At 39.1% G+C, this 25,744-nt stretch overlaps 2 protein-coding genes across 2 annotated transcripts; both read right to left on the reverse strand.

Moving 5' to 3' along the window:
* On the reverse strand, positions 1-23,828 carry LOC129776537 (intraflagellar transport protein 81 homolog). Its single transcript, XM_055782246.1, has 3 exons — positions 23,398-23,828; positions 22,116-23,337; positions 1-660 (listed from the first exon to the last, which is right to left on the reverse strand). Exons 1-3 carry the CDS (start codon positions 23,751-23,753, stop codon positions 193-195), a joined length of 2,046 nt encoding a protein of 681 aa, XP_055638221.1. The 5' UTR covers positions 23,754-23,828; the 3' UTR covers positions 1-192.
* LOC129776545 (uncharacterized) lies at positions 11,165-13,549 on the reverse strand. The gene has a single exon (XM_055782256.1). It carries the CDS (start codon positions 13,301-13,303, stop codon positions 11,294-11,296), a length of 2,010 nt encoding a protein of 669 aa, XP_055638231.1. The 5' UTR covers positions 13,304-13,549; the 3' UTR covers positions 11,165-11,293.
* Positions 23,829-25,744: the final 1,916 nt, after the last annotated feature.

The following is a 25,744-nucleotide window of genomic DNA, read 5'->3' on the forward strand; positions in this document are numbered from 1 at the left end:
TCAAAATTGAGAGATATTTCTTTTAATTATTCACGCAATCTTTACATTTCATTATATTTTAGATGTGTTTTTGGGCTGATTGATATATTTTTCCTGTCTTTACAATGCTTCTTTTCTGTAAAATTATTATTTAGTGTATTTTGTTGAAATTTCCCTTCAAATAGCAGTAATCGCGTCCGCATCTAAACTGATTCACTGCAGGATGAACGTTTCCGCCCCACCTCGACTAACGGACAGCGTTCCTCCCGGTCCACGCTGCTTGTCATCGTGGAAGCATCTTATCTTAATTTCAAACAATTTTCGCAAATCTGTCCACATATCCTGCTGGCGCTGCCGATCTGCTTTGTTCCCCTGGAACGTATTGCGGTCCTCTGCCAGACGCTTCCCGATGGTTTCCTGCTCGAAGATCTGCTGAGTCAACGATTCCTTGAGCGAAACACGCGTTTTTTCAGCAGCCCCATCACCGGATGGATCGCCGATGGCAGCCAAATTAGCGATCTCCTCGTTAGCCTTCTCCAGCAGCAGTTCGGACCGTTCGTGCTCGAGCTGCAATTCCTGCCACTGCTGTTCGAGCGCCTTGATTGCCTTTTCGGCGTCGATCGTTTTGGACTGCATCACAGCGGATTCGGCATTCAGGGTGGCAATCAGTGCATCGTAAGACTGTGCAGGTATAGAGGAAAAGAAAATTGAGGTAAAAAATAGGTTTGATTTATTTCAAAAGTTGTCGGGTTCAGAAGAGAGCGTAGCAAAAGAGAATTCTCTGCGATAAAGAAACGTCGGCCATGTGTTTCCAGGATTTACTTCGTGTTGAAAGAAACCTGGCAGAATGTGATTCCTTGTGAAAAGCATTAGAAGGAGCGCAAAGGAAAAGGAGAATCGATAATACTCATCAATCTGGAACAGGTGGTGTCTGTGCTTTGACTGTGTCGATTTGAGGCGGCAGATTGATGATCTCTTTTTGTTCTAGCTTTCGATGTTTTCTATACCTTGATTCCATCATCCATTACTAGCACAACTTTCTGCGACGAGAATCAGAAGATGTGTTAGTCACAATAATTTTAATTAGATCATTGTACGCACTGGAAGAACGTATCAAATCATACCATCATATAAATACATCCTTATTGCTTGAAATTCTGATGTAGCTGATGATGATCATGCAACAGTTCTTCATTACTAATGTGTGTGCAGGGGAACATCCTTAAGCGGCCCTTACACGATCAGTAGCAATTAAGCAATGACAATATTGGCAAGAATCACTCCATTCCGCAATCACCTTATTCTTCAACCTTACACGATCATTCTTATCGCTTGCAGGAATGCAGCAACTCTGGCATTCATAGTTGTAAGAGAAATCAACATATTTTCGAAATGAAAATTATCAGTGAAAATCAATTTATTTTGTCAAATAAACATCCCCGTTAATAATTTGAAAGGTTTTCTGCAAACAATGAAAAAATCTTAATTATGCTTGATTCATTACCATTTAATACCTTCGTAAATGTCGACACCGTATCTTACCCGTGTGCTTCACCCCCGTAATTGGGTAACATATGTCGACACTGTGTAGCAGCCATCGCGAATTAACATTTTATGCTTCGTGCTTCATCGTTGTGAAGCGAAAATGATGATGGATTTTCAGGTGGTATGGGCAAACTTTTAAAATCAAGTAATATAAATGAAAATCACTTTCTTCGCATCAAATATGTTGCTCTATGTAGTAGAATAACAGATTTTCCGCAAATGGTGAAAAAACCTTGAACTAAAATAATATCTGGGTATAATTTTATTTTATAATTATGAGTTTTAGTAGGGATTTCAGAAAAAATATAAAAAATTGATTAGGTAAGGTTCAGTGCTACATGTTTTATGCACTCAAGTAACAACAAGTAATAACTTTCATTCAAATTTTAGAGATTGAAAATTCTCTTGGGCCCGCTAACCTGATATAGAGTAAATTTTTCTCACAAACATAGATTTCAACACAAGATGTCACACAGTATCCTAGACACCACGAATGATAGTGTCCCTGCCCTATTACAGAAATGTTGGAGCGAGATCAGAAAATCCGGATATGCATCATTATTGCCCGTTATTTCAATTTTGTCAACTTTACACGATCATTTTTATTGTCATTCTGACGAAGTTATGTCATTATAATTTATCGTGTAAAGGACCCTTTATGATGGCCTGCAAAGTGCAATCTTGGCGACGAGGTGGGATCTTTATTTGTAAGCTACAATTGAATTCCATCGGCAAGATCAAGGCTATTCCCAACATCTCAGATTGTGTTTTGCCAACAAAATTGAATCCCATTTACTAATACATGCGGTGAATCCGTCTCCGAGAGGATTACATATTTTCCCGATGAAGTTACTAACCCAATCGGATTTTCGATCAGAAAAAATGCCCAAACTGGAACTCGTACGTTATTTACGAGGCGGTCAATTCATCACGCTAACGCTAAAATATTCTGAAAACAAATGAAACCACTGAATTCACTATTCTTATTTGCATTATAAAATGTTGGGGGTGAATGGGGTGAAAAATGAAGTCCAGCATCAGAAAACATAATCGAAAACGATGGTATCTATGGCACTAGGGATATGAACCGTATCAACAACAATATTGTACGGCTTCTCCGAAACAGCGATGAGTAGGATATTTGATGTTGGTTTGTCCAGTCGAAAATATGATCCTGGTTTGTCCATTTTTTGACGTAGAACTACGTCTTTCATCAAGGGTGCCAAATCAGAAAACACGTCACGTCTTTATGAAATAAAGTTAACGTTAACAACTATTTTTTTCCGCAAACGGATTTTGGCGATTTAAATACCAAACGAATCGGAAATTCCCTAAGATTTGTTTGATATGATATACATTACAATCCCATATTCTGTATATGGTTTAAATTGATGAAAATTGGAAGCATTCCCATTTCCTCATACTTTTGTTCTGTCCATTTGTGTGCTTTCCCGAACAGAGCTGTCAATAACGAGCACCTTATCGACGATCAACGAAGGGGAAATCGTAAGATGTAAAGTCTCCGTGATGAAGGAAAAGAAGAAGAACGAAGGGGAATATTTGCCAAGAGTATAAATAGTGGATCTCGCTGAGACAAAGGTTATTCTTTGTGTGGACACCGACTGGGCAACATCGTTGCTGGGCAAGCTGGACGGCGAGGGATCGAATGCATTTCTCAAGGCAATGGGGGTGGAGGAGTAATATTATGCATAACGTAAAGTTTTCCAAGGGCCTTTTTGAAGGTTAGAGACGAATGAACTGAAGAAGTTTAAAGTCTCAAGCAAGGAAGGAAAGCAAACTTTCAGTATCGTTCTGTATTCAAAGCAAAGAATATCTCTTGTCCTTCCTTGTTTTGTGTCATCACATGTTTTCGTTTCGGATTGAGCTGTGGACGCGACCAAATTACTCACTCGGTGTTGCCTCTGGCATTGCAATCATTGCATCAAACTGACGCCATTGCATCAAGGTTCTGAGCTACACAATTGTGTGGGGAATCATCAAGCTAGGCTATCGTCAGCTCACCAAGAAAATAAATGTTCTGGAATTTTGTCAGTGACTTGGTTTTGCATGACGGTAGGAAAGCTCTCTCCACAAAGGATGACAGCTAAGCTAATCTAGACTGGCAATTATAACAGAAAGGGCTTCTGTTGAGAAGAGCACAAAACGGAGATAAATATTTATATATATCCGATTGCTTGTGTATATTTAGTTGCTTCAAGCCATCGATATATGGATATTTGTATGTGTACGTGCGTGCTTCATTATCCATACGTAAAAATAGTACATGTTCTCTACGCTGAAATTCCATTTGTATCTGCTCCCGTGTGCATTAGCCCTGTAACGATGCAACAATCGCCTAATTTTTTGACGTAGGACTACGTCTAACCGGAAGATATAGGGGGTGAAATGGAAATCTAGGCACTGAACAAGTAGGAAAAAATGCAAGATTTGGAACGCTTATAACTCGAGCATTTCTCAATAGATCGCAAAGGTTTTTGCATCAATTGATAGGAAATATATCTACGCATCTATCATAACGAATAACATTTCATTTTTCTTGAGATAAATAATTGAATAATTGTGAAATATCAAGCATTGTCAAAATGCACTATGTGCCCATTTTTGATTGGTCCATTTTGTGCTCCTCAAATCGTACCGACCAAAACGGGCAACCAGAGCAGCAGCGAAATAGAATGATGCACGATTGGAAAGGAAAAAGAAAAAAATGAGGGAAACATTGGTCGCAGTCTCACACATGCGTAATTCTCGAGCCAGCCAGTCAGCTTAAAAATCCCCTCTCCGCTGCCGTAACGATCATTCTCATCCGAACCGTACACCACATCGTTTCGCATCACCTCACATCAACAAACCAACACAAGCAGCCATGGTTGGATATGGCAAAGGAGGAAAAGTGAAGGGAAAGGCAAAATCCCGCTCGAACCTTGATCTGGAGTTCCCGCTCGTGTTGATCTGGAGTTCCCCGCAAGGGTAGCTAGGTCGAGCGCGTTAGTACCAGTGTACCAGTCCACCTAGCCGGCGTTATATAGCTTCGGCCGCCGAAGTGATCGAGATAGCTGGCAAAGCTGCTTGCGACGATAAGAAAACCTGCATTCGGAACAGAACACATTCGGTTCGGCGGACATCAAGACAACAGGCAGTTGCAGCGAGTGGCGAGTGGCAAACACAATCGCAAAACGGCATCAGGTAGCAGAAGAAAAAAGTTTGTTCTTTATACAAACTGCTTTGGTGGCAAATCCAGAACAAGCCGGCTTCGAGGGCGTTCGAAATGGTTTTTTTCAAAACCACGAGTACTAAGTTTTCTAAATTGGAACCATTCCATAAAACAAGGCGCTTTTCAGGGCCATTAAACCTTCCAAAAAAGAGTTTAGGAAATAAAGCTCAATGCTTTCTAAAACATTATCCAAAATAATAATAAAACACAAATTGATGTTTTCATAATTTGTTTGCCAGGATTTGATGAGTATGTGAATTTGGCAGTTGTTCTGAGCTTATTGATAAATGGGGACTTGCCTGATTATTAAATTTTCACCAATTCTTAAATTGTTTCCAGATTTAAAGTACAGTAATCTACAATTAGTTCGACATTTAGCTAATTGGACGGACATGTAATGCGACTTATTTAGTTGGACATTTTTGTAAACATAGAGATCCAAATTATGACCCCACATTGAAAGTCGACACTGTACCACTGTCATCGCAAATGTTCAATTACAGGTTAAAATTACCTCCAATCCGGCACTGAGTGGTGGTAATGCGACGTGCCATTGAATGTAATTTACTGTAAAATATGTCACAAGCTGGATGGGAAGAAATTTTCCAACTGTGAAAGCTGTGGCGAGTGACAACAAATCGCTAAACAGGAAGGTTTAGCCGAACAAGATGGGAATATCGAGTGATAACAAAAACACAACACCAAAGGTTCTTTTCAGAACCATCAACATATTCATAAAGAGTAAACAGTAAACTAATCCATTTTTCAGGTAGATAGGTAGGTATTCACGTAGGTGAAGAAAATAAAACAATATATTTAAAATATATATTTAACAAAAGCTGTCCCCTTTGTATAGTCCTACGTCACTCCGGTTATGTCCCCGACATTACCCACCCGTCTTTTTATGCTATGATTGACGACTGTTTGGTATTGCATATTATGCAGTCGTAATGATAAATATAAACAAGGAGGGGAGATAGTGGGTGGGAAATATTCACGCTAGGGTATTGGTAATGAATCTCTGCTGAGGCAAATATTCAGCCTCTTTCCAAGCAGTCAACATTGTTTGTTTTCTGTCATCAATGCATTTAACTGACGCTATGGTGAAACTAGTGTTAAGATTGTGCACCAAAAAAAATATTTGGGGAATACAAAGTTATTCAATAAGTTATATTAAGTTATTAATTTCGCTCGCGTGCCAACTAGGATTGCATTTGCGCTAATCTTGATCATAATTAAGCTGTGCTACTCTTTTCGAGGTTGTTGGGATTAACAGATAGAATTTATTTCGTTTATTTAGTCACCAAGAAAGTAAATGTCGTACTAAAATTTTGTATGTGATTTGGTTTCGCTTGCCAGTAGCAAAACTTTCTCCACTAAGGATGACAGCTGTGCTGAATGCCCTAGTTCAGCGCACCTTTGTCAAGTCAGGTTTCAGGTCAGGTCAGGTCAAATGTTTCCAAACATACAAATAAAATTAGGAGGAGGCGATCTGGCGTAGTGGTAACATACGTACCTCTCACGCTCAAGACCACGAGTTCAGTTCTCACTCTCGTCATTCTTCCAAAAATGGAAGTTAAAGTGACGCACCAGCCGAAAACAGCGCGCCCCCATTTGAACCGTATACGCTTGTGTGAAGAAAAATACCTCAACAGAGAGGCCAATCCAGATTCAAGCGCGCAGTAAAGAAATACGGCGCAAATTTCAGCGTAAAACCCAGCTTAAAACTGGGCGTAAGAACGGCGCTGACAACCAAACATTTCATCTGTGTTTCGGAGCGTGCTCATTCGCCAGAGCGCATGTGTGCACAAGGAGTGGGAGCTCAACTGGGTACAGAAATCTTGTTGCGCATCAGCACCGAGTTGCATTCTGAAGACTGGCTGTAACTTTGTGAAAAATCAACGCATATCGATAAGACGTACAGCATTTTGAAGCTACAATTTTCAGGTCTAGAATATTTTACGTAAATATTTTTTTACGTAGTGGGCAACAATATCGGGAAGAAATGAAAAATCGTTTTTTCTCTGTTTTTTTCAAAAATTTTCTGGACTAACACAGTTTTTTGCTAACCAATTGAACAGCAAATCCTTATCAACCAGCTTTTATTTGGTTCTTAGAACGTTCCTGAAGATATTTCAGCTTGAATTAAGAATTAACCCTTCGTCTTTAATGATGAATTATTCAATAAACAACCATCGCACCGCAAATCGAAAATGCAGGTTTGAAAACTCCAATAAATTCTCCACAAGGATGATTTGTTATTTTGACAGAACAAAAATTATTCAAAATTTTACCATCGATTTCAAAAAAGTGCCAAAAACTGGATTTTTATAGGTCTTTACAAAATCCACTGTATTTCTGCAAATATCGCAATAAGTTTTAATGTTTGCAACAAATATTTAGCCTAGTGAATTCCCTAAACATCTGCGAACGTTTTATATTGATACGATCTGCCGATTGATTCTAGCCGATTTTCTAAAGTTTGGAGTAAATTAGAGGACCATTTAATCGCAAATCGTATCAGAAGTACAAAATCCTACGTGACTTTAAGAACGAACGATTCGTAACTTTCGTTTTTATGAATTATACCGCTTACAAATATTGTAAAGATCATGCTTGCACACCATTTGTATCAGATTTGTATATCTAAATCATGTAAGTAATGCATCTCAATGACCTCAATCGAATCATGGTTTGTCCGAAGCACTGATGTTGGTTTGTACCCATGATTACTATAGCAGCCGCTTGGCGCAGTGCAGTCTGTTTATGGTGTCCTTCGCGCGTAGCAGAAATAAAGTTTCTCTGTGTTGAGTGCTGTTCATCTTTAAAATGTCCAAGAAAAGGCAATATTCTGAAGAAAGCCTAAATTATGAATTGATCAATATAATGACAGTAAACACAAGCAATGAGAAATGCTACATTTACTCGAAAATTCGAATTTCTTCATTCAAAAATGGTGATTTCAAAAACCAGACAAACCATGATCATAATTTCTCTTTGAAGAAAATTGTTAAACAACATAAAAATTTGAATAATTTGAACGTCTTATGGTATTATTAGCAACTGTAGCCCTGGGATTTTCAACAAACCCAAGCTCGTCTTGATTACACGTGATTTTCATGATGGAAAATCGATTTGCATTTACTAGTTGCGTGAACACACTCAAAATCAAACAAACCAATATAATTTACTCTACTTATCCTAAAATGTTGTTCTCTTGAGAATTATGGTCATTGCCATAATTTCGTTATTGGGTAGTTTGTGATAAATTCTATCATATTCTAAAGTTCTTTGGTACATAACCTCATGGAATAACAGGTCTCCCGTTTCCAAATGACATCAACTTTCATCAGGTACAGCTGCTCTACAACGCAGAATCAACATATCGAATCTAAAACCCTATTCATAACAAGGTGGTATTTATGGAATATGGACGGCAAAAACAAACTTCAGCGTCATTGATCCATTCCATGAGGTTATGCACCAAAGAACTAAATTTCAAATCATGTTTAATGAGAAAATTGAAAACGAGAAAATTTCCATAAGCACTAGTTATATCATTATTTTTTGTTACATATTTTGTTTTTATACACCAACTTTTGAGAGGGGTGAGTTTGAAAAACTTCATAATTATATTTCAAATATTTCAGGTTTTCACTATTTCTATGTATCTCTGCACTTGCTTAACCAAACTTGAATGCCTATTTACCATTGAATGGATGATCAAATACTTGTTTGGAAAGTCGTGGGTAGACCTAGGATTCATTTTGTAATTTATAACGGTAGGTTTAGACTAGTGATATATTCATGTGAAAAAATGATGAGATTCATAGAAATCGCATCAACCGTTTACACTAGCGCGAACTTATACAGGGTTTTCCAACTTTAAATTCCGAAAGTAAATTGAAATAAAACACACTTAGAATTCGAATTTCGATGAAACTTTTATTTTAAATTAAAGTTTGGTTTATGCCATTATGTGTGAAATACAACATCATTCAAATGTCCACCTAGGGCTTCCTCGCACACCTTGATCCGGAACAGGTAATTTTCGATGACTTTTCGGCACATATGGGGCGGTATCTCGGTCATAACTTCACGAATGTTGTTATTCAAATGTTCAAGAGTTTGCGGAGAGTTGGCATAGACACGGTCTTTCGCATAACCCCACAAAAAAAAGGCTAGCGGGTTCAAATCGCATGATCTGGACGGCCAATTGGCATCACCAAAACGCGAAATTATGCGTCCCTCAAATTTCGTTCGTAATATGGCCATGTTCGGTCGTGTTGTGTGACACGTGGCGCCGTCCTGCTGAAACCACATGTCATCCGTATCCATATCTTCAATTTGTGGCAAAAAAAATCGGTTAACATGCGGCCATAGCGCTCACCATTCACAGTTACCGTCTCGCCGTCCTCATTTTCAAAGAAATACGGCCCAATGACTCCACCAGACCATAATGCGCACCAAACAGTGACTTTTGGCGGATGCAATGGCCTCTCAACAATCACGTGTGGATTTTCTGAGCCCCATATACGGAAATTTTGGGTGTTCAAATAGCCACCGATCTCGAAATGTGCCTCATCGCTGAAGAAAATTTGATGCGAAAATATAGCATTTTGCAGCTGTTGTTCGTTCATCCAATCGACGTATGCCCGACGCATTCCATGGTCACCACGCTCTAATTTTTGTACCAGTTGGACTTTATATGGATGTAGGTGCAAGTCCAAATGCAAAATTCGCCACAATGATGTGTTTGACAAGCCCAATTGCTGAGCACGCCGTGGAATCGAAACATTCGGGTCATCCTCCACACTGGCAGCAACAGCAGCAATATTTTCGGCCGAACGCACATTACGATGATGCACAGGTCTCACAATATCCGCTACGGATCCAGTTTGTTCGAATTTACGCACTACATTAGCGATTGTGTGCTCTGTAGGCCGTCCATGACGACCAAAATCCGTCCGTAATGCTCGAAAAACATTTGCCGGTTTTTCATCATTTTTATAGTATAATTTAACAAAATTAACACGTTGTGCGATGCTAAAACGATCCATATTGTAAAATGGCAGACATTCAACTAACGATATGACGCTTTGATTGACAGCTATGTCAAACGGTTGTCAGCGCAGGGCTGTATACTTTCGAAAGCCCGAAATGGAAAACCCTGTATAATGAATATATTTATGTTTTCGGTGAATTTATTCACGTGAAGTAGAACTGCATCCAACTTTAGTTTACATATGCCTGAATTTATTCTATTCATAGTAGTTATACAGGCAAACTTTTTTTTGTGCGGGGGATAGGGACCGCACAAAAAAGTCGCATAAAAAAATCGTGCGAAACTTCACCAGCAGCTTTAAAAAATTGTGTTCGGTACACATTTTGGAAAAACCTTTTTATGTGCGGTAGATAGAGACCGCATAAAAAAGTTTCCCCTAAGAAAATAACTCAAATCCACGCCATTCACCGTTCAATTTCCTTTTGTTTCCCTGCTTTGCGATGGGACAATTTGCCTTTTCGATTGCGCGTGGCTGTTTTGTGCTTTTAGTTGCATGTCGAAACGTGTTGCTGTTAGTAATCATGTCATGCAAAAACTTTGAAAAACTTAGAGCATTTGATGAGAGGAGGGGAATGATTTCAGAAGTGGATAATTGAGAAGCAAATGTGCTTTTTTCGCACTGAAATGCATATAAACCATCGAAAAAAACTAAATGTACGATAACTTCTTCAAATATGCTTCTTTTCATACACCGCACAAAAAAAATCACACAAAAAAAACCGCACAAGAACAGAAAATCGCAAAAAAAAACGGACAAAAACAGGTTTTACTGTAGTTAAGCTGATTTTGGCCTGAAAGTACAGTCAACTCAAGCTCTGAACGAAACCTCCTTCAGCTATGAACCACTTTTATCTCAAAATCAACACCATTAACGCCAAAAACATTCCAACTCAAGTTAGTGAGAAAGACAGATAAGAAAAAAAAACTAGCGATGCACACATAAAACGAATAACGGCGTTTTTGAAGCGAAGAGCACTTGATTTTTGTTTTTGCTCTCCGTTTTTATGAACATTTTGCTCCTACCCGTCTGTACCTTCCTCAATCGTTATCTTTGCTCTGTTCTTTGACCTGCCGAGTATTTTTTGTGTGTGTTCCCAAGCCTAAAATACACTTTCAAAGGTCAAACAACGAACATGTGTGGGAAATAGAGAAAAAAGAAACTAACGGAGATAGACTATTTTTTGCATCTCCTCCTACGTTTTTGAATGAAAAGCAACATATGAATCAGGACAGGATGTGCTATCGATCTTTTTCTCGTGTGAGCTTTGTTTTCTTAACAGAGGGACAATACCTGATCGGACAAAAGGGCCAGCGTTCGGATCAATGTTTGAAAAGTTGAGGCATTTCTGAACAACAATGTTTTCTTTTAATTCCTAGCGTCTATGTACATTTCATCTTAAATATATATACAGCTATTCAATACAGATATCACATTCGGTTTCGAAGTCCTATTCTAAACAGTCTCATGTGTGCTAATCAATCAAAGGTAGCACGCAAGTCCCCCGCGGGGTGTCCGCCTTGATCGCTTTCACTTGCACCTCGCTGACCTTGAACGCAAACACTGGGGACAGTTTCGACACCAGCAGGAGCTTCTGCACCGTCACTGGCGTCTGATAGAGTACCGTCACGTCCATATACTGCCTCCCCACGAGTACAATCTCCGGCAGTTCCGAATCTTCCGGGTAGATTCCTTCGATCATCATCACACCGGCCTCGGTGATCACATAGTTGTCGGGTTCACGGGTGGTCAGTGTGGTGTTGCTGTTCAACAACAGAACCGGTCCTTCGTTCGATTGTTCCACCTGGGGATAGCGCTGTCGACATTCGTTGAGTTTGTTTTCCACGATCACATTGGTATTGTCCCGCACCAGGGCACCGATCTCATCCAGGCTGATCTTCGAACTGGATTGGATTGCCTTCATTATCGTGTCCATCTGGCGATCGTACAAATACCCGTTTGTATGACACATTGGCCCGGCCTTCATGTTGATCTCCTCGAAGTGTAGCAGATTGTGTACGTTATAGTCGATGAGGTGTGATCCGTAAAGGATCGAGTAATCGGCTACGAATGTGTTCAGAAGCTGACCGGAAACATACGTGCTGCACTCGACAAACGGTTCCGAGCTCACCAGCATGCGGATCGCCAGATGGAGGTACAGGAAATGGATGTAGTACTTTTGAGGTAGATAATTCTTCAGGACGATCGGCGAGTAGTACAACAGAAACTGCCGCCAGTCATATGCGTCCCACTGTTCGAGTTCGTCAAGACCCTTTGGTTTTTGTTTGAATTCCCGGGGACAACACTTTGCCAAGTCCCGCAGCTCGCCCGAAATCCGCCGAATAGATTCCTTGTTCAATCGATAGTCCAATTTGCCCGCCAGCCAGAGATTCATCATCCGCTTCATGACCCCCTCGCATACGACATACTTATAATCGATAACAAACTTGGATTTCAGCTCCAAATTCAATTCCAGAAGGATTGGGGCTCCAACATGATGACCATTCTGGAGACAGTAAATAAAATCTTCATCCGTCCGCATGGAAGCCAGATTTGCCGTTGGGGGGAAACTTGTGATCCCTTCGTTGAACTGCAACTGACCCATCTGGTTGCATTTGCTGCATCCGAACTGGGAGTTGGGCAGGGAAGTGCACGTAACCAAACTGTTAGCGATTGGGTCACACAAAACGTTTCTAACCCTAACGCCAAACGATCGTTCGTCCAGCTGGAGTTCGATGTGTTGAAGGGCCTTCAGCTCGTCAACCAGCGGCCGCAGAATCTCGTTGGCAATGGTGGGCGTCGGGAAGATACCCTGATAAATTCCAATCACAAAAGGTTCGTCCAATTGAAGCGAAAGCTTCCCCAAGATGATCATGTACTGTGGCAACTGGACACCTTTGACTTTCTCAGACTTCACCACATAAAACGCAAGATCCATGAAAAGCGTCTTCGTGCATGCATAATTCGTTTGGTCGGATAACTTCCGGATAAAGCTGATGATCGATCGTTTCACGCCAAAATTGATGTAGCGTCCGGTGGTCATCGATAAGATTTCAAATTCGGACCGATTGTGACACATTGCATCCGTTTTCGGCGACACTTTGACACCGCTGTCTTTCATAATGGTTAGCAAATCACTCACCAGCTCATTCGAGGGATTGTGCTTCATCGTGAACTCTTTCAGCTGATCTCGCAGCGTTGGCTTGTCCGGGCTGTATTCCTTGGACGAAAATACTATACGTTTCACGGTCTTCAGTTTCTTACTCTTTCCTTTGGTTTTAGCCTCCTTGGCCAGGGTGTAGTTGGGGCAAAAGTGGTACTCCGCCTTGATCTTGTTCCGCTGTAAATCGGCAATCTCGTCGCGGATAAACCTCTGGATCGGTTTAGCCACATTTTCGTTCAACACAGTCAACAGGTTCAACTTGGCCACATGCTTAAGAGTTTTGTTAATCCTCTTCGGAAAAGCGGTGCGTTTGATCTTCATTATGGTGATTTTTTTTGTGTTCGTTCAAAATAGTTCGAAATTCGCGGAAGTATGTCTCACAAACTTTAACGCACTTAAAACATGATACGAGACGAAACTCTCGGTTGCAAGAATGCGCCACTGCACTATGGGACTGCAAGAATGCGACTGAGCTTGATTTCAGTCAGCCGGAGGCAGGAGGATTCCCTGTACGAATGCGGGTATGCAAAAGAATAAAAACGCACCGAACAAACATCCTTCGACGAATCCTCTTTGGAAACACATGCTCGCAGCATTTTATTGTCTCGGGGTTTTTCTTTTCACCGCATTTTCAATCGGTTTTGACCTGCTGCTGAATCCAGAAGAGATTCGTGTGCCTGTGCGTGTGCTTGTGAACAATCTGGGGATTTTGGTTGTGAAGATATCCTTACAGCTCTTCTCTTCGGCTGAAGGGAGAAAGAAACATTTTCCATTCGAAAATGTTTGAGTTCACAAAGAGCCATTGGAATTGGAAACTACGAAATGTGATGCTTCAAGGGATTGGATTATCTTGTTTGAACACTTTCGCACGGTATGCCATTCTACTATTGCTCGTTTCCTTTCCCACTGGCAGGTAAGATTGTGTGTAGGTGGGTTCGTTTTTTGTTGCTTTCAGCGCAACTGCAAATCTCTCACGTTCCTACTTGCACAATTTTTTGTTCTCGGGGTCAAATTGTTGACGACGAGAGAGGAAGACTTATCAAAAGCAGATAATAGTCGGATTTTCGTTTTCAGTCGGTTTGAAGGCTAAACTTTGGATCCAATACAATTTTCCTACGATTCGATTATGTCCTGTTTCCCACACATTGAAGTTCCACAAATTGGAACGTACGGATATGTCCGTACAAAAATTTCTTCATTCAAACAACAGAAACGTTGTATCACTTTCTCAGCGCAATACAATATAGGGGTAGTGGAGGCAAAGTGATCAAAGTGGGGAGAAGTGGTCACTTGCTTGTTTGGTAGTAGAACTTTTGATAATTGATGCCGTATTGATATACACATTATGTTTGAAGTGTTTCAAGACTTTTGAGTCACCCTGTACATCAGTAGAGAAGTCTCATGCTAAAATATAAATGAGAACAGAAACCGTTCTCTCGGTAGCCATTCTGCCGCAGTTTTGTGTGCATCATATTCAAGGGTTTTCTCCTGAAGTTTAGTTTATTCGACCCGATATCTCCGACAAACCAATATTTTGACGAATAGTCATATATTCTTGATTTCTGATGCGAAAAAAAAGTTACACCATTAATGGACGTGAACTCAAAGCAACGAACTTAGACAGTTATAAGGTATGCTATAAAGGTCCTAGCGTTAGTATTAGTAAAAAGCGTGCAGTTTGGGTGGAATTCTAAACAAAATTTTAGTTCACTTTGTCTCCGAGTTCAATTTTGTGAAAAAAAAACATACAGAACAACGGGTTTATATCAACAAAATTCTCAAACGTCCTGAGTGGGTAAGAGAGCAAAAAATGCTCCCAAACCAAATCACCAGCTGTATCGAAAATATTGTAGAGGGTACTGAATATGCAATTTTGACAGTAATACCATATATTTTAGTTATTATACGGTACAACATAGGATCTATGGTGAAAAATGCACCTTATTATTTTTTTTCACACAATTTTCGATAGCAATAGAGTCAAAAATATGAAAAAAAAATACTGAAAGTACATTTTACTAAGGTGTATCGATCAATATTTTCAAACAATTTTTTCATCAAAAAAAAACAAAACAATTTTTTAAACTAATATGTATTTATATTAATTTTAAAATAAATTTTAATCTTTTTTGAGATTCAGTACTACTCTAGTTTGTATTCAAATTTTTTCCTACGTCTATTTTAGGTATGTGTGATTTTTTTTTAGAATTTTAAGAGTGTTTTTCGCGGTACAAAAAAGTTATCTATATTTTCAGGCATTTCGAAATTTTGAAAAAAAATTGATTTGAGACCCACTTTTGCTCTAATTTTTATTTATATGCGTTCGTATGTGTTGTTTTTTTCACATGTAGCGTAATTTTTTCTTTAATTTTCAAAAGGATTGCGCGAAAAAAAAAATTTTTTGGCCTTTGGGCATTTTTTATTTATTTTGAATTTGGAAACCTAGTACTGCTCTAATTTTCATTTAAATTTTATCTAAATGTTGTCGGAAAATTGAGAGCATTTTGGTGTACATAGATATTTTTTCTCGTATCTTAAAATATATGAGATTATCTTTACATTGGATTTAGATGGTTTACCAAATTCATAGGAGTCAGCAGTATCATAGAGCTCTGTGAATAAAAATAAAGCCCTTGAGGAGAGATCTTTCGGATTAATGAGAAGAACACTTAAAAAAATATTTTTTTTTATTTTAATCTTATAATTGAAAACCACGAATACAATAAAATAATCGATTTCAAGAAAATAAAAAAAATAATGCAGACGATGAAGAAAATTATTCTTGTGTCTCGTAATGCTCTTATAAATTCAGGAAAATATTACGCCACCTGTTGAAAAAAAGAAAACAAAACGAACGCATTTAAATAAAAATTAGAGCAGAAGTGGGTCTCAAAGTTATATTTTGTTTTTCAAAATTTCGAAATGCCAGAAAATATTATTTTGATCTCAAAGCTATTGAGAATGGCGTGAAAACAACGAAAAGGTGCATTTTTCACCATTGATCCTCTGGTGTACCATATAAGGCGCGACATTGAAAAATATCAGAAAAAATCACACATATCTAGAAAAGCCGTAGGAACACATTTCAATATGGATTATAGGAGTACTGAATCTCTAAATCCAAGAAAAAAAATCAAAATTTCAATACTTTTTTTAGTACTTCAATTTTTGATAACAATTTTTTTGATCATTTTTCCTGATATATCGTAATAAGATGCACATTCAGTATTTTTTTCCAAATTTTTATCTCGAAGCTTTAGAGGAAGAATATAATAAACGAAAAAGTACGTTTTTCTCCATAGATCCTATGTAAAACCACATAGGGGTTCAAAAAAAAGGCCAAAAATTCTGATTTGATATCCTATACAATATTTGCCATACAGCTGGTGATTTGGTTTGGGGCACTTTTCACTCCCTTACCCGGCCAGGCCCTTTGTCAGTGGTTCTAAACACAACACTACACGCTATTTTATATGTGTGAGTAATTTTCGTGTACGATACAAAAAAAATCTAGCTCACCCGTAGTATATGTCAAATCACGTTGAACTCAAATATCGATACACAAATACGGGATACATGAGAGAGAGATACGAATCCATTTTGAGGGGAGTCACTTCAAAATGCAAAGAAGTCCATTTGACGGGGAAGAAAGAAATGTTGACGGAGAAACTGCGTGAAGAAGGCAAAAGTCAATTCCAATTTAATACGAAGTGGAATTTCTTCATAGTCCGCTGACTATCCTCAGTTGAATATGACTATGCCGAGCCCTGCCCGATTGTAATAATTATGGACAGCACCGATTTTTTTCCTATCCGAAATGCAGTTGAAACCATTCGTGTTGAATAAGATAATGCCATCTGAGATTGTCCGATGTAAAACAGTTACAGTAGTGCGGCAAAAAATTAAAATCGAACGCATATTTCATTGCAAAGTCTCATATTCGTATTGAATGAGCAACAGAAAGAGCACAGATTGTTTGCGTCAATGCTTGCTTATGCTTGACATTCTTCAATGATAAATGGTGGTTCAATGGCTATTTCGCAATAAATTTTTATGGAATGCTCGAATCGATTGATGTAAAAATCTCGATAATCCATCAGAAAATCGCTGAGCAACAAGCGTTAGAGTTTGGCTAATTTTCTAGATGCGACCGATTTTTCGTTTTAAAAAATTGTACCTTGTATGTTAAATCAAAATGGATTTTCGACATTTGATGACTTTGAATAATAACAGTGAGAAATGTGGGGTCATTCATTACTACGCATAACATACTTAAGTTTAGTCACGCTTTTCTCAAAACGCGTATTTTTTCATCACATTTGTCTCGAGAACTAACGGCTCTATTTACAGCTGCAATACGCAAAAAAGTGTTTTCTATCGTGTAGTGTAGCGGTTTTTCGATATTTTGGCCTTTTGATGTTATATGAGCATTTTGACGATTTTTGCTACAAAAATTCAAACAAAGCTTCATATAGCCACCATTTTGTTTTTTTTTAATTTTGAAAAACCGCTACACTACACCACGTTAGAGAAAACATTTTCCCGTATTCAAGTCAAAGTTTCCGAGAGAATTTTTTTTGACAGCGCCTTGATAAACAATGTTTTAAATCCAAAAAATCAATTAAGGTAAATGATTTTGGTTTGTCCAGTCGAAAATGTGATCATAGTTTGTCCACTGTTTTGAATGCTCTAGTTCAGCGCGCCTGTGTCAAATTAGGTATTCGAATATTTCAATACATATAAATAATATTGTTTTCTTCATGATTTACAGTAGTTTTATAGTATATTTTTACGAACTCACATGTTTTAAAGGATTATAAAATCCACATTCTATTGGTGTCAATGCGCCACTCACTTGAGCTAACTTTTAATCAATCGCCAGATGGTTATTTGGCACGTATTCAGACCTTTTCTGGATTATAACACTTGCACACCATTTGTATCAGATTTACTTGGCTAAACCGTGTAATTAATGCATTTCGATGACCTCAATTCTGATCATGAGTTTTCCTATTCACTAATGTTGTTTTGTCCACATGATTTCTATGGCAACCGCTTGGGGCGCTGCAGTTTGGTTATTTTTGTTTACGGTGTGCTTCGCGCTTAGCAGAAATAAAGTTTCTCTGTGTTGATTGTGTTGAGGTGAACACTTTGAATATGTCCAAGAAAAGGCAATATTCTGAAGAAAGCATAAATTATGAATGGATTAATATGATGACAGTAAACTCAAGCAATGAGAAATGCAACATCTACTTTCAAATTTGTATTTTTGACGTAGTACTACGTCTTTCATTAAGGGTGCCAAATCAGAAAACAGGTCACGTTTTTATGAAATAAAGTTAACGTTAATAACTATTTTTGTCGCGAAAGGATTTTGGCGATTTACATACTAAACGAATCGGAAATTCCGTAAAATTTGTTTAATATGCTATACATTAGAATACCCTGCTTTGTAAATGGTCATGAAAATTTTAAGCGTTTCCATTTTCCTTTACATCTGTTCTGTCCATTTGTGTGGTTTCCCGAACAGAGCTGTCAATAACGAGCAACTTATCGACGACCAACGGAGGGGAAATCGTAGGATTTGAAGTCTCCGTGAACAAAGGAAAAGTAGAAGAATGAAGGGGAATACTTGCCTAGAGTATAAACAGTGGATCTCGCTGAGGCAAACTACTTAGAGGCGAATGAACTACAAAGTTTAAAACCTCTTAAAAACAAAGGAGAAGAAGAAGAAGAAGAAGGCAAACTTTCATTCGGCATCGGACTGTTGAGCAATCCAGTTCACTTTGCTTTCGCTGCGCTTCGATCTAAGATTGGACCCCACCAGTGGTAATCCAACTTGGATATCGTCGTTTGGTTTTTCTGTTCGTTTTTCGCGTTATTCGTATCGTGTTTTTCTTTCCGCGCCATAAATTGGACGCTTCACGTAGTGTGTGATGAGCAAGAAGAAGAGGAAGGCAGGCTCGAGCCCTGCAAAAAACGGACGCATTGCCGGGGGCAATAAAATTTCGAGGCAAGCGTCATCTAATGATGCACGCGATGTTGGTGCAGTAAAAAGCGCTCGCACTGAACCGAGCCTTCGCGAGTGTGACACCGCATCGAACAACAGCGAAGTAGGCGATTTCGGAGCGTCGGTCGAAAATGTAAACGCCGTTACCCAGACAGCACCCAAAATCAACCTCCCCCTGCTGGTGGTGAAGGCGGTCGCTCTTGACAAACTCATCAGCGAATTAGTATCGATGGGCAGAGTACAAGCTGTGGGGCATAATTCAGTCTTTTTCCAAGCAGTTACCATTGTTTGTTTTCCGTCATCATAAGGGCTTCGTTGGTGCCTTTGAGAACGCATCAATGCATTAAACTGACGTTATGGCGAAGCAGGCGTTAAGGTTGTGCGCCAAAAAATTATTTGGGGAATACCAAGCATCTTGAATGTCTTACTGGTATGTTTTAAGTTATTTGGGTTCGCGTGCCAGTCGCAAAACTGCCTTCAACTAGGATTGCATTTGCGCTAATATTGATCATAATGAAGCATTGCTACTGTTTTCGAGGTTGTTATTAACAAAAAGAGTTTATTTCGCTTGTTTAGTCACCAAGAAAGTAAAAGTCGTTCAGGAATTTCGTATGTGATTAGGTTTCGCTTGCCAGTAGCAAAACTTCCTCCACTAAGGAGGACAGCTGCGCTTCTCTCGAGCATGAGAAAGTAATGCAACTTTTTTCGAGGCCAGTAATATTAACAGAAGCGTTTCTTTTGAGAATAGCGCAAAATGATGAGAAATGTTTACATTTCTAGTAGTTTCAAGCCACCAATGTATGGTTCTGTATGCATGCTATGGCAAACGCTTGTTTGGCGCTTGGTTTACGTTGTACGAACGATGCTTAGAGGTGCGATTCCTTTGAGGCAATACTAAATAACATTTAGCATGATATTTGATACTTGCAAGTGTTGTCATTGTTGTTGTTTCCATGCGGTGCCAAAAATATATTGATGTAGTTATGAGATGTGGAATAATGGTGCTGGTGCAACATGTATATAATCGACTGTAGCCGAGTTTATGTCAATTGCGAAAAGGACCACCGGAATAGCGTTCGAGGTAAATTTTCAATGCATTGACATGGAATAAATTGCGACATACGATCAGCTAGTGTATTGTTTTGCGAGGGCAAGATTAAATCATCAATCAATTATCGTCAACTGATTCTACAATGAAAAAAACCATTTCAGAGATTATTCTACTAAGCAGTTGTTTCCAAAATTCCATAGCATTATAGAATAATATCCGAAGGTATAAACAAGCGACTTGCGTCGTGGAGGAAGCGAGTGGATAGTGCAATCGAGAGAAAACATATCCAATTAAATCGTCAAATTGTTAACTTTTTTACTACATCCACTGTTCATGTTTCAAGCAAAAAAAATTCTGGATAAATTTCCTGTCTAATGATATACAACACAACATATGCCGCAATTACCATTTTGAGTAATATGCGTTTGAAAACTCTTAATAAATCGTTACATTTTCCGTAGAGTAACCACCCTATATAGAAATCAAAGACATAGTCGTATGTCAAAAATCGTTTAAAAACATTAATATTTGAATAATTTCAATGCCTCAAACTCAAACTCGTCTTGATTATATGTTATTTTCATGAAGAAAAATGGATTTGCTAGTTGCGTGAAAACACCCTAAATTGAACAAACCTAAATCGTTTACCCTACATTTTAAAACATACTCTAAACACGATGCAAGAGACTCGAACGCTTGACTGAAACTCAAATGTCTTAATAAATCATCAAAACCCTATGTTTTTGCCTTTAACCTCAAACCCCAGTAATGTTTACCCAATCCATTGAAAATAAAAAAAATGAAACGCATAATTCCAGATTTTCGTGTCCGAATTTTCTCATATTCAAGCTTTACGCAAAGGACTCTACATTTACATTTCGCAAACGGATACAGACTTCAAGTACACGCTGGTGTGGTGGGTATCTATTGGTTTCCATTTATACTTTTTCACATACAATCAAATACCATATATAGTTTGAGAGAAATGCGTATTCAGGAATTTACTTCTACTTTTTTCAATAAACCAATAATCATTCAAATGTTCATAACCTTTTTTTGAGAATAAACTTTGTCTTTTTAATGTCCACTGTTTCGGTGAAACATCAGCCATTTAGCTGATAGGATTAGACGAATGTATAACAATATCTGTTTTAATTGAATGACCGTGAAACAGTATACCTCTACCGAACGGAAATACCTAAGGATACGTTTAAAAAATTAATCATTACGTAATGCATAATGAAATCTTAATTTTTTTCTAGAAAACCCATCATTGTGATTTACGGATAGAAGACTCGTAATTTGTTAGAGTCAAATCAAATAAATGTTTGAAAAAAAAAGTGATACACACAGAGAGGCAATAAAGGAAACAACTGGAGGCGTGTGTACAATAATATTCAGATAAGTATTATATTGGCAAGACCCCCAAATACGTACATAGAACAATGAGTCGTTGACGCCTATCTTTTTATGGAATTCCAACAATTTCATTTTTACCTATCGAACCTTCAGTGCTTCAATTTATGGAATTTCAACCTCGATAAAAATATTTCTACTTAGTCGTTATTAAACGTGATGTCAAAAAACATGCAAAAACGCAGTTTCGGTCGTGAATTATTAATGAATAATCAAATCAATTGCCGTTTACTTATGCTCATTGAAATTGAAGGTCACATTGTAAAACGACATCCATTACTCGAACGGTTTTCTCGAACAATCTTCGATTTTCGCTCAAATAATAGAACCAATTATTAAAATTAATGGCAGGGTATAGCAGAGAACCATCCGCCTTTTTTAACCACACCAGACGAAAACAAACAGCCTACATCTGACATCCACATCCTCGTTAAATGTTATACAGGAGAACAATCGCACCCCAAAAGCGGGCTAAATCCATTTATGATGTGCATGCACCCCTGGATTAACTACCGCTGCCTGGGTACCCAGTTACCTGGCAAACAACCGAGCAAACTGAGATGCCGTTAAAGTACGTCCTAAATTATTCATGGTATATCCTCGCCCCATTCAAATCCGCTTTCTCTTATTTTCCCGCTGCACTTCAGAACACATACCTGCTTTTTGGAATCCATTTCGTCCTTCAGCTCAATAATCCGTTCCCTCAGTGGTCTCAACTGCTGCGACAGTGGTGTGACGCGCTCCCTCGCGGCGGTCACGGCTCGCTGCAGCCCATCGACCAGCCGAGTTAGTTCGGTTATACCGCGGGATGCAATCCCGGGTGAATCCGGACGACCACCGGAATCGCTCCCACCAGTGATGCTGTCCGCCAGAGAGGACTCATCATCCGCGACTTGGGACAGCGATCCCGAGAGGGATGGATCGTGAGCTTTCAGATTCTCCAGTGTCTGGCCGAGGTCCGCCACTTCGGCTTTAACGGACGCCAATTCCGCTCGCTGCTGCTTGTAGACGTTACTCTTAGCGCGGAGCGTATTAACGAACTGTTTAAGTTCCTCGCCGCGAAGAATCACTTCACCCACAGTTTCCTGCAGCTTCCGCTGCTTATCCTGCAGCTGTTTATCGATTTCACGCACTTCTTTAGTCATCTGATCGAGTTGTTCTGCGGCAGCTTCCTTGTTGCGGGCGACCATCGCCGCCTGTTGGCGAAACGGCCCGAGAGTATCATTGTGGGTGTTGTAATCTGCCATGCGGACTTCAACGTGTTTCTGAATCTCGCGATTTAGCTCTTCGATTTTATTTTGCAATTCATGGAGATCGCTTCGCGTGATGTTGGGTTCATCAATTACTTCCTGTAGAATCTGTACTTCTGAACGACGCTGGAGAAGCTCATGTGGTAGCTTCTGTTGGACCATAAACTCCAACACTTGGGTTTCCTCAATGATACTATCCATCAGATTCTGGGGAGTTGCACCTTGAACAGACATTTTAGCGTTATGAAGATCCTTCTGCAGCCTATCGTGGATCATGCTTGCACGATGTAGGCCCTGCTTTTGTTCCTCTATTTGAGTGAGCAGTTCCTTCTGGCGTTCTTTCTCGATCCTCAAACTGTTGGCAGCCTCCAGCAGTAGTTCTTGCTGCGGTACCTTATCCAGCCGGGCCTGGGTTCTTTCGATGCGTTTCTTAACATTCTCGATCTCCGCTTCAATAGCTCCAATGTCACTGCGTAGCTCCCTGGTTTGAGCACCCTCGTGCACGGACTGCTCGTATGCTCGATGCGCATCCTTGAAGTCATCCATCGTCTGCAAATATTGTCCCCAGAGGTTGCTCAACTCAGGCATAGACATAGCCTCCGGAGGCAGGTCCAAGGGGATTAGAAATCTGCGGGTTTATAATCGTAATACATCATTCCGTTGTTTCCCGATTGTACAAAAAACTAACCTCGCTAAATAGGACGACTTCTTAACCCGCTCTCGATTCTCCAACGCCCACCTCACTATCGGGTGGATGAGTTTCTTCTCAGCCCGCACTAGCCCTCGCCGGAACGCGCCGGGATCGTCCACATCTCCCGGGGGGCGATACTGAATTCTCCGCAGCGCATCCATTACCTGCACGTTCGTTTCTTCCGGATCATTCTCACGAACATCCAGCTTATCGATGGCACCGAACGCATGGAGAACGTCTACCAACACCTGCAGTAACGAATCGGGTGACAACGAATCAAACGTGATCAGATTGTAATCTGTCTCGAGGAGTTTGTTCACTTCCAACACTATCAATTTGAGATCCTCGGTCATTTTTGTTGCCTCCGGGGGTGACGATTTGCTCTGCGAAGGAAAATTGTTGGTTTGTGAAAATTTCACCAAGGGTTGTTTTCTGTGTACCACGGCGGCTGCCAGGAAACCGTTAGCGGTCACCAAGCGGAGGCAAGCATGCGCGCTAGCCGGTTAACCGGAGCAACTTGTTGCGTTCTCGTCCCCCAGACAAACAAATTTATTTATAAGCCAAATATTGTACTTTTATCCTGATGCTGTTTCAGGTATTGCTTTTTGTATTTCTTTCCGACGTATTGATATTTGAATTTCAGTATCAGTGAGCGTATAATAAAACGAATTAAAGATTTAGAAAAGTTTCAATTTAAAAAAAAACTTGAGATTTAAATAATATTTAATTACTAGCTGACCCGGCAGGCGTTGTTCCGTAATATATTCTTAATATTAGTGAATATTTTGAGTGTTAAATAAAATATGACTATTGTAAGTGTATTTGAATGTATTAACGATCTATGGAATTAATCGGATGTGATCAATTAAAAAGAACGAATGAAACGATTTGAACGAAAGTTTGTATGATGTTTCTTGGTTCAATGTATGACATGTTTGATCTCTTATAAATTAAATGTAAAGAGAAAAAAGTAATATATTTTTTTCGCAAAGTAGAAAAATTAAATAAATAAAATCAATGTTCATTTCGTTCAAATGCTGTTTCGTTGGTGGATACTTGCATGTAATTTTCAAGATGGACGGCAAATAAAAACTTGCAAATGCAATACAGGGCGGACTCGATTTCTTTTCACTGTATATAATCTATTCAAAAAAAATTTTTTTTATTCGTTCTTTTGTATTTTGCATGTATTTTTTTTCCTTTTTTTTAATATTAAACAAGGAATTTTCTTTTTGATTCATCCCCTTAGAGTCAGAAAACACTTTTCTCACATGAAAAAAATAAAATTACCCAGATTCTATCAGGACGTGATAGACGATCATGTTTGATGAAAAAAAAATCCTTCTACGCATGTGATCGAATTTCAACAATGACAGAGCTATAGAACTTTTTTTTCTTGTTTCGGGTGGGAGGCGATCTGGCGTAGTGGTAACATCCATGCCTCTCACGCTAAAGGTCACGAGTTCAATTCTCACTCCCGACATTCTTCCAAAAATGGAAGTTGAAGTGACGAACCAGCCAAATGAGTTGAAAGTCACTATAATACAGATAAAATAATAAATAAATTTCTTGTTTCGGACTTTGTTGCCTCAACTGGCTCTACATTAAAAAGTACGATACATAAGACGATTCTGTTGCTTCATTTGAAAGATGAGAAAATTTAGTACAGAATATGATGATGATGATGGTCCTGCCTGATGTTTGAGCAAGATTTAAAAGAGCATTGAAACCAGTTTAGCAAAAGGAAACGAACTAATTTTTGACGTAGAACTACGTCTTTCATTAAGGGTTCCAAATCAGAAAACAGGTCACGTTTTTATGAAATAAGGTTAACATTAATAACTATTTTCGCTGCGAACGGATTTTGGCGATTTACATACTAAACGAATCGGAAATTCCCTAAGATTTGTTCAATATGCCATACATTTGAATCCCCTGGTTTGTAAATGGTTAAAATTCATGAAAACTTTAAGCGTTTCCATTTTCCCATACATTTGTTCTGTCCATTTGTGTGGTTTCCCGAACAGAGCTGTCAATAACGAGCAACTTATCGACGACCAACGAAGAGGAAATCGTAGGATTTGAAGTCTCCGTGAACAAAGGAAAAGTAGAAGAATGAAGGGGAATACTTGCCTAGAGTAAGTAACAGTGGATCTCGCTGAGGCAAACTATCATTCGGCATCGGACTGTTGAGCAATCCAGTTCACTTTGCTTTCGCTGCGCTTCGATCTAAGATTGGACCCCACTAGTGGTAATCCAACTTGGATATCGTCGTTTGGTTTTTCTGTTCGTTTTTCGCGTTATTCGTATCTTGTGTTTTTCTTTCCGTGTCATAAATTGGACG

The sequence above is a fragment of the Toxorhynchites rutilus genome, chromosome 1 (genome assembly GCF_029784135.1).
Source record: "Toxorhynchites rutilus septentrionalis strain SRP chromosome 1, ASM2978413v1, whole genome shotgun sequence".
Classification (NCBI taxonomy): domain Eukaryota; kingdom Metazoa; phylum Arthropoda; class Insecta; order Diptera; family Culicidae; genus Toxorhynchites; species Toxorhynchites rutilus.

Excerpts from the sequence above, each read along its gene's own strand:
- LOC129776545 (XM_055782256.1), bottom strand. The coding sequence starts at position 13,303 with ATGAAGATCAAACGCACCGCTTTTCCGAAGAGGATTAACAAAACTCTT.
- LOC129776537 (XM_055782246.1), bottom strand. The coding sequence starts at position 23,753 with ATGACCGAGGATCTCAAATTGATAGTGTTGGAAGTGAACAAACTCCTC. Across the intron at positions 23,338-23,397 it reads AAGTCGTCCTATTTAGCGAG|ATTTCTAATCCCCTTGGACC; the intron begins GTTAGTTTTTTG and ends ATAAACCCGCAG. Across the intron at positions 661-22,115 it reads AAATGGATTCCAAAAAGCAG|TCTTACGATGCACTGATTGC; the intron begins GTATGTGTTCTG and ends ATACCTGCACAG.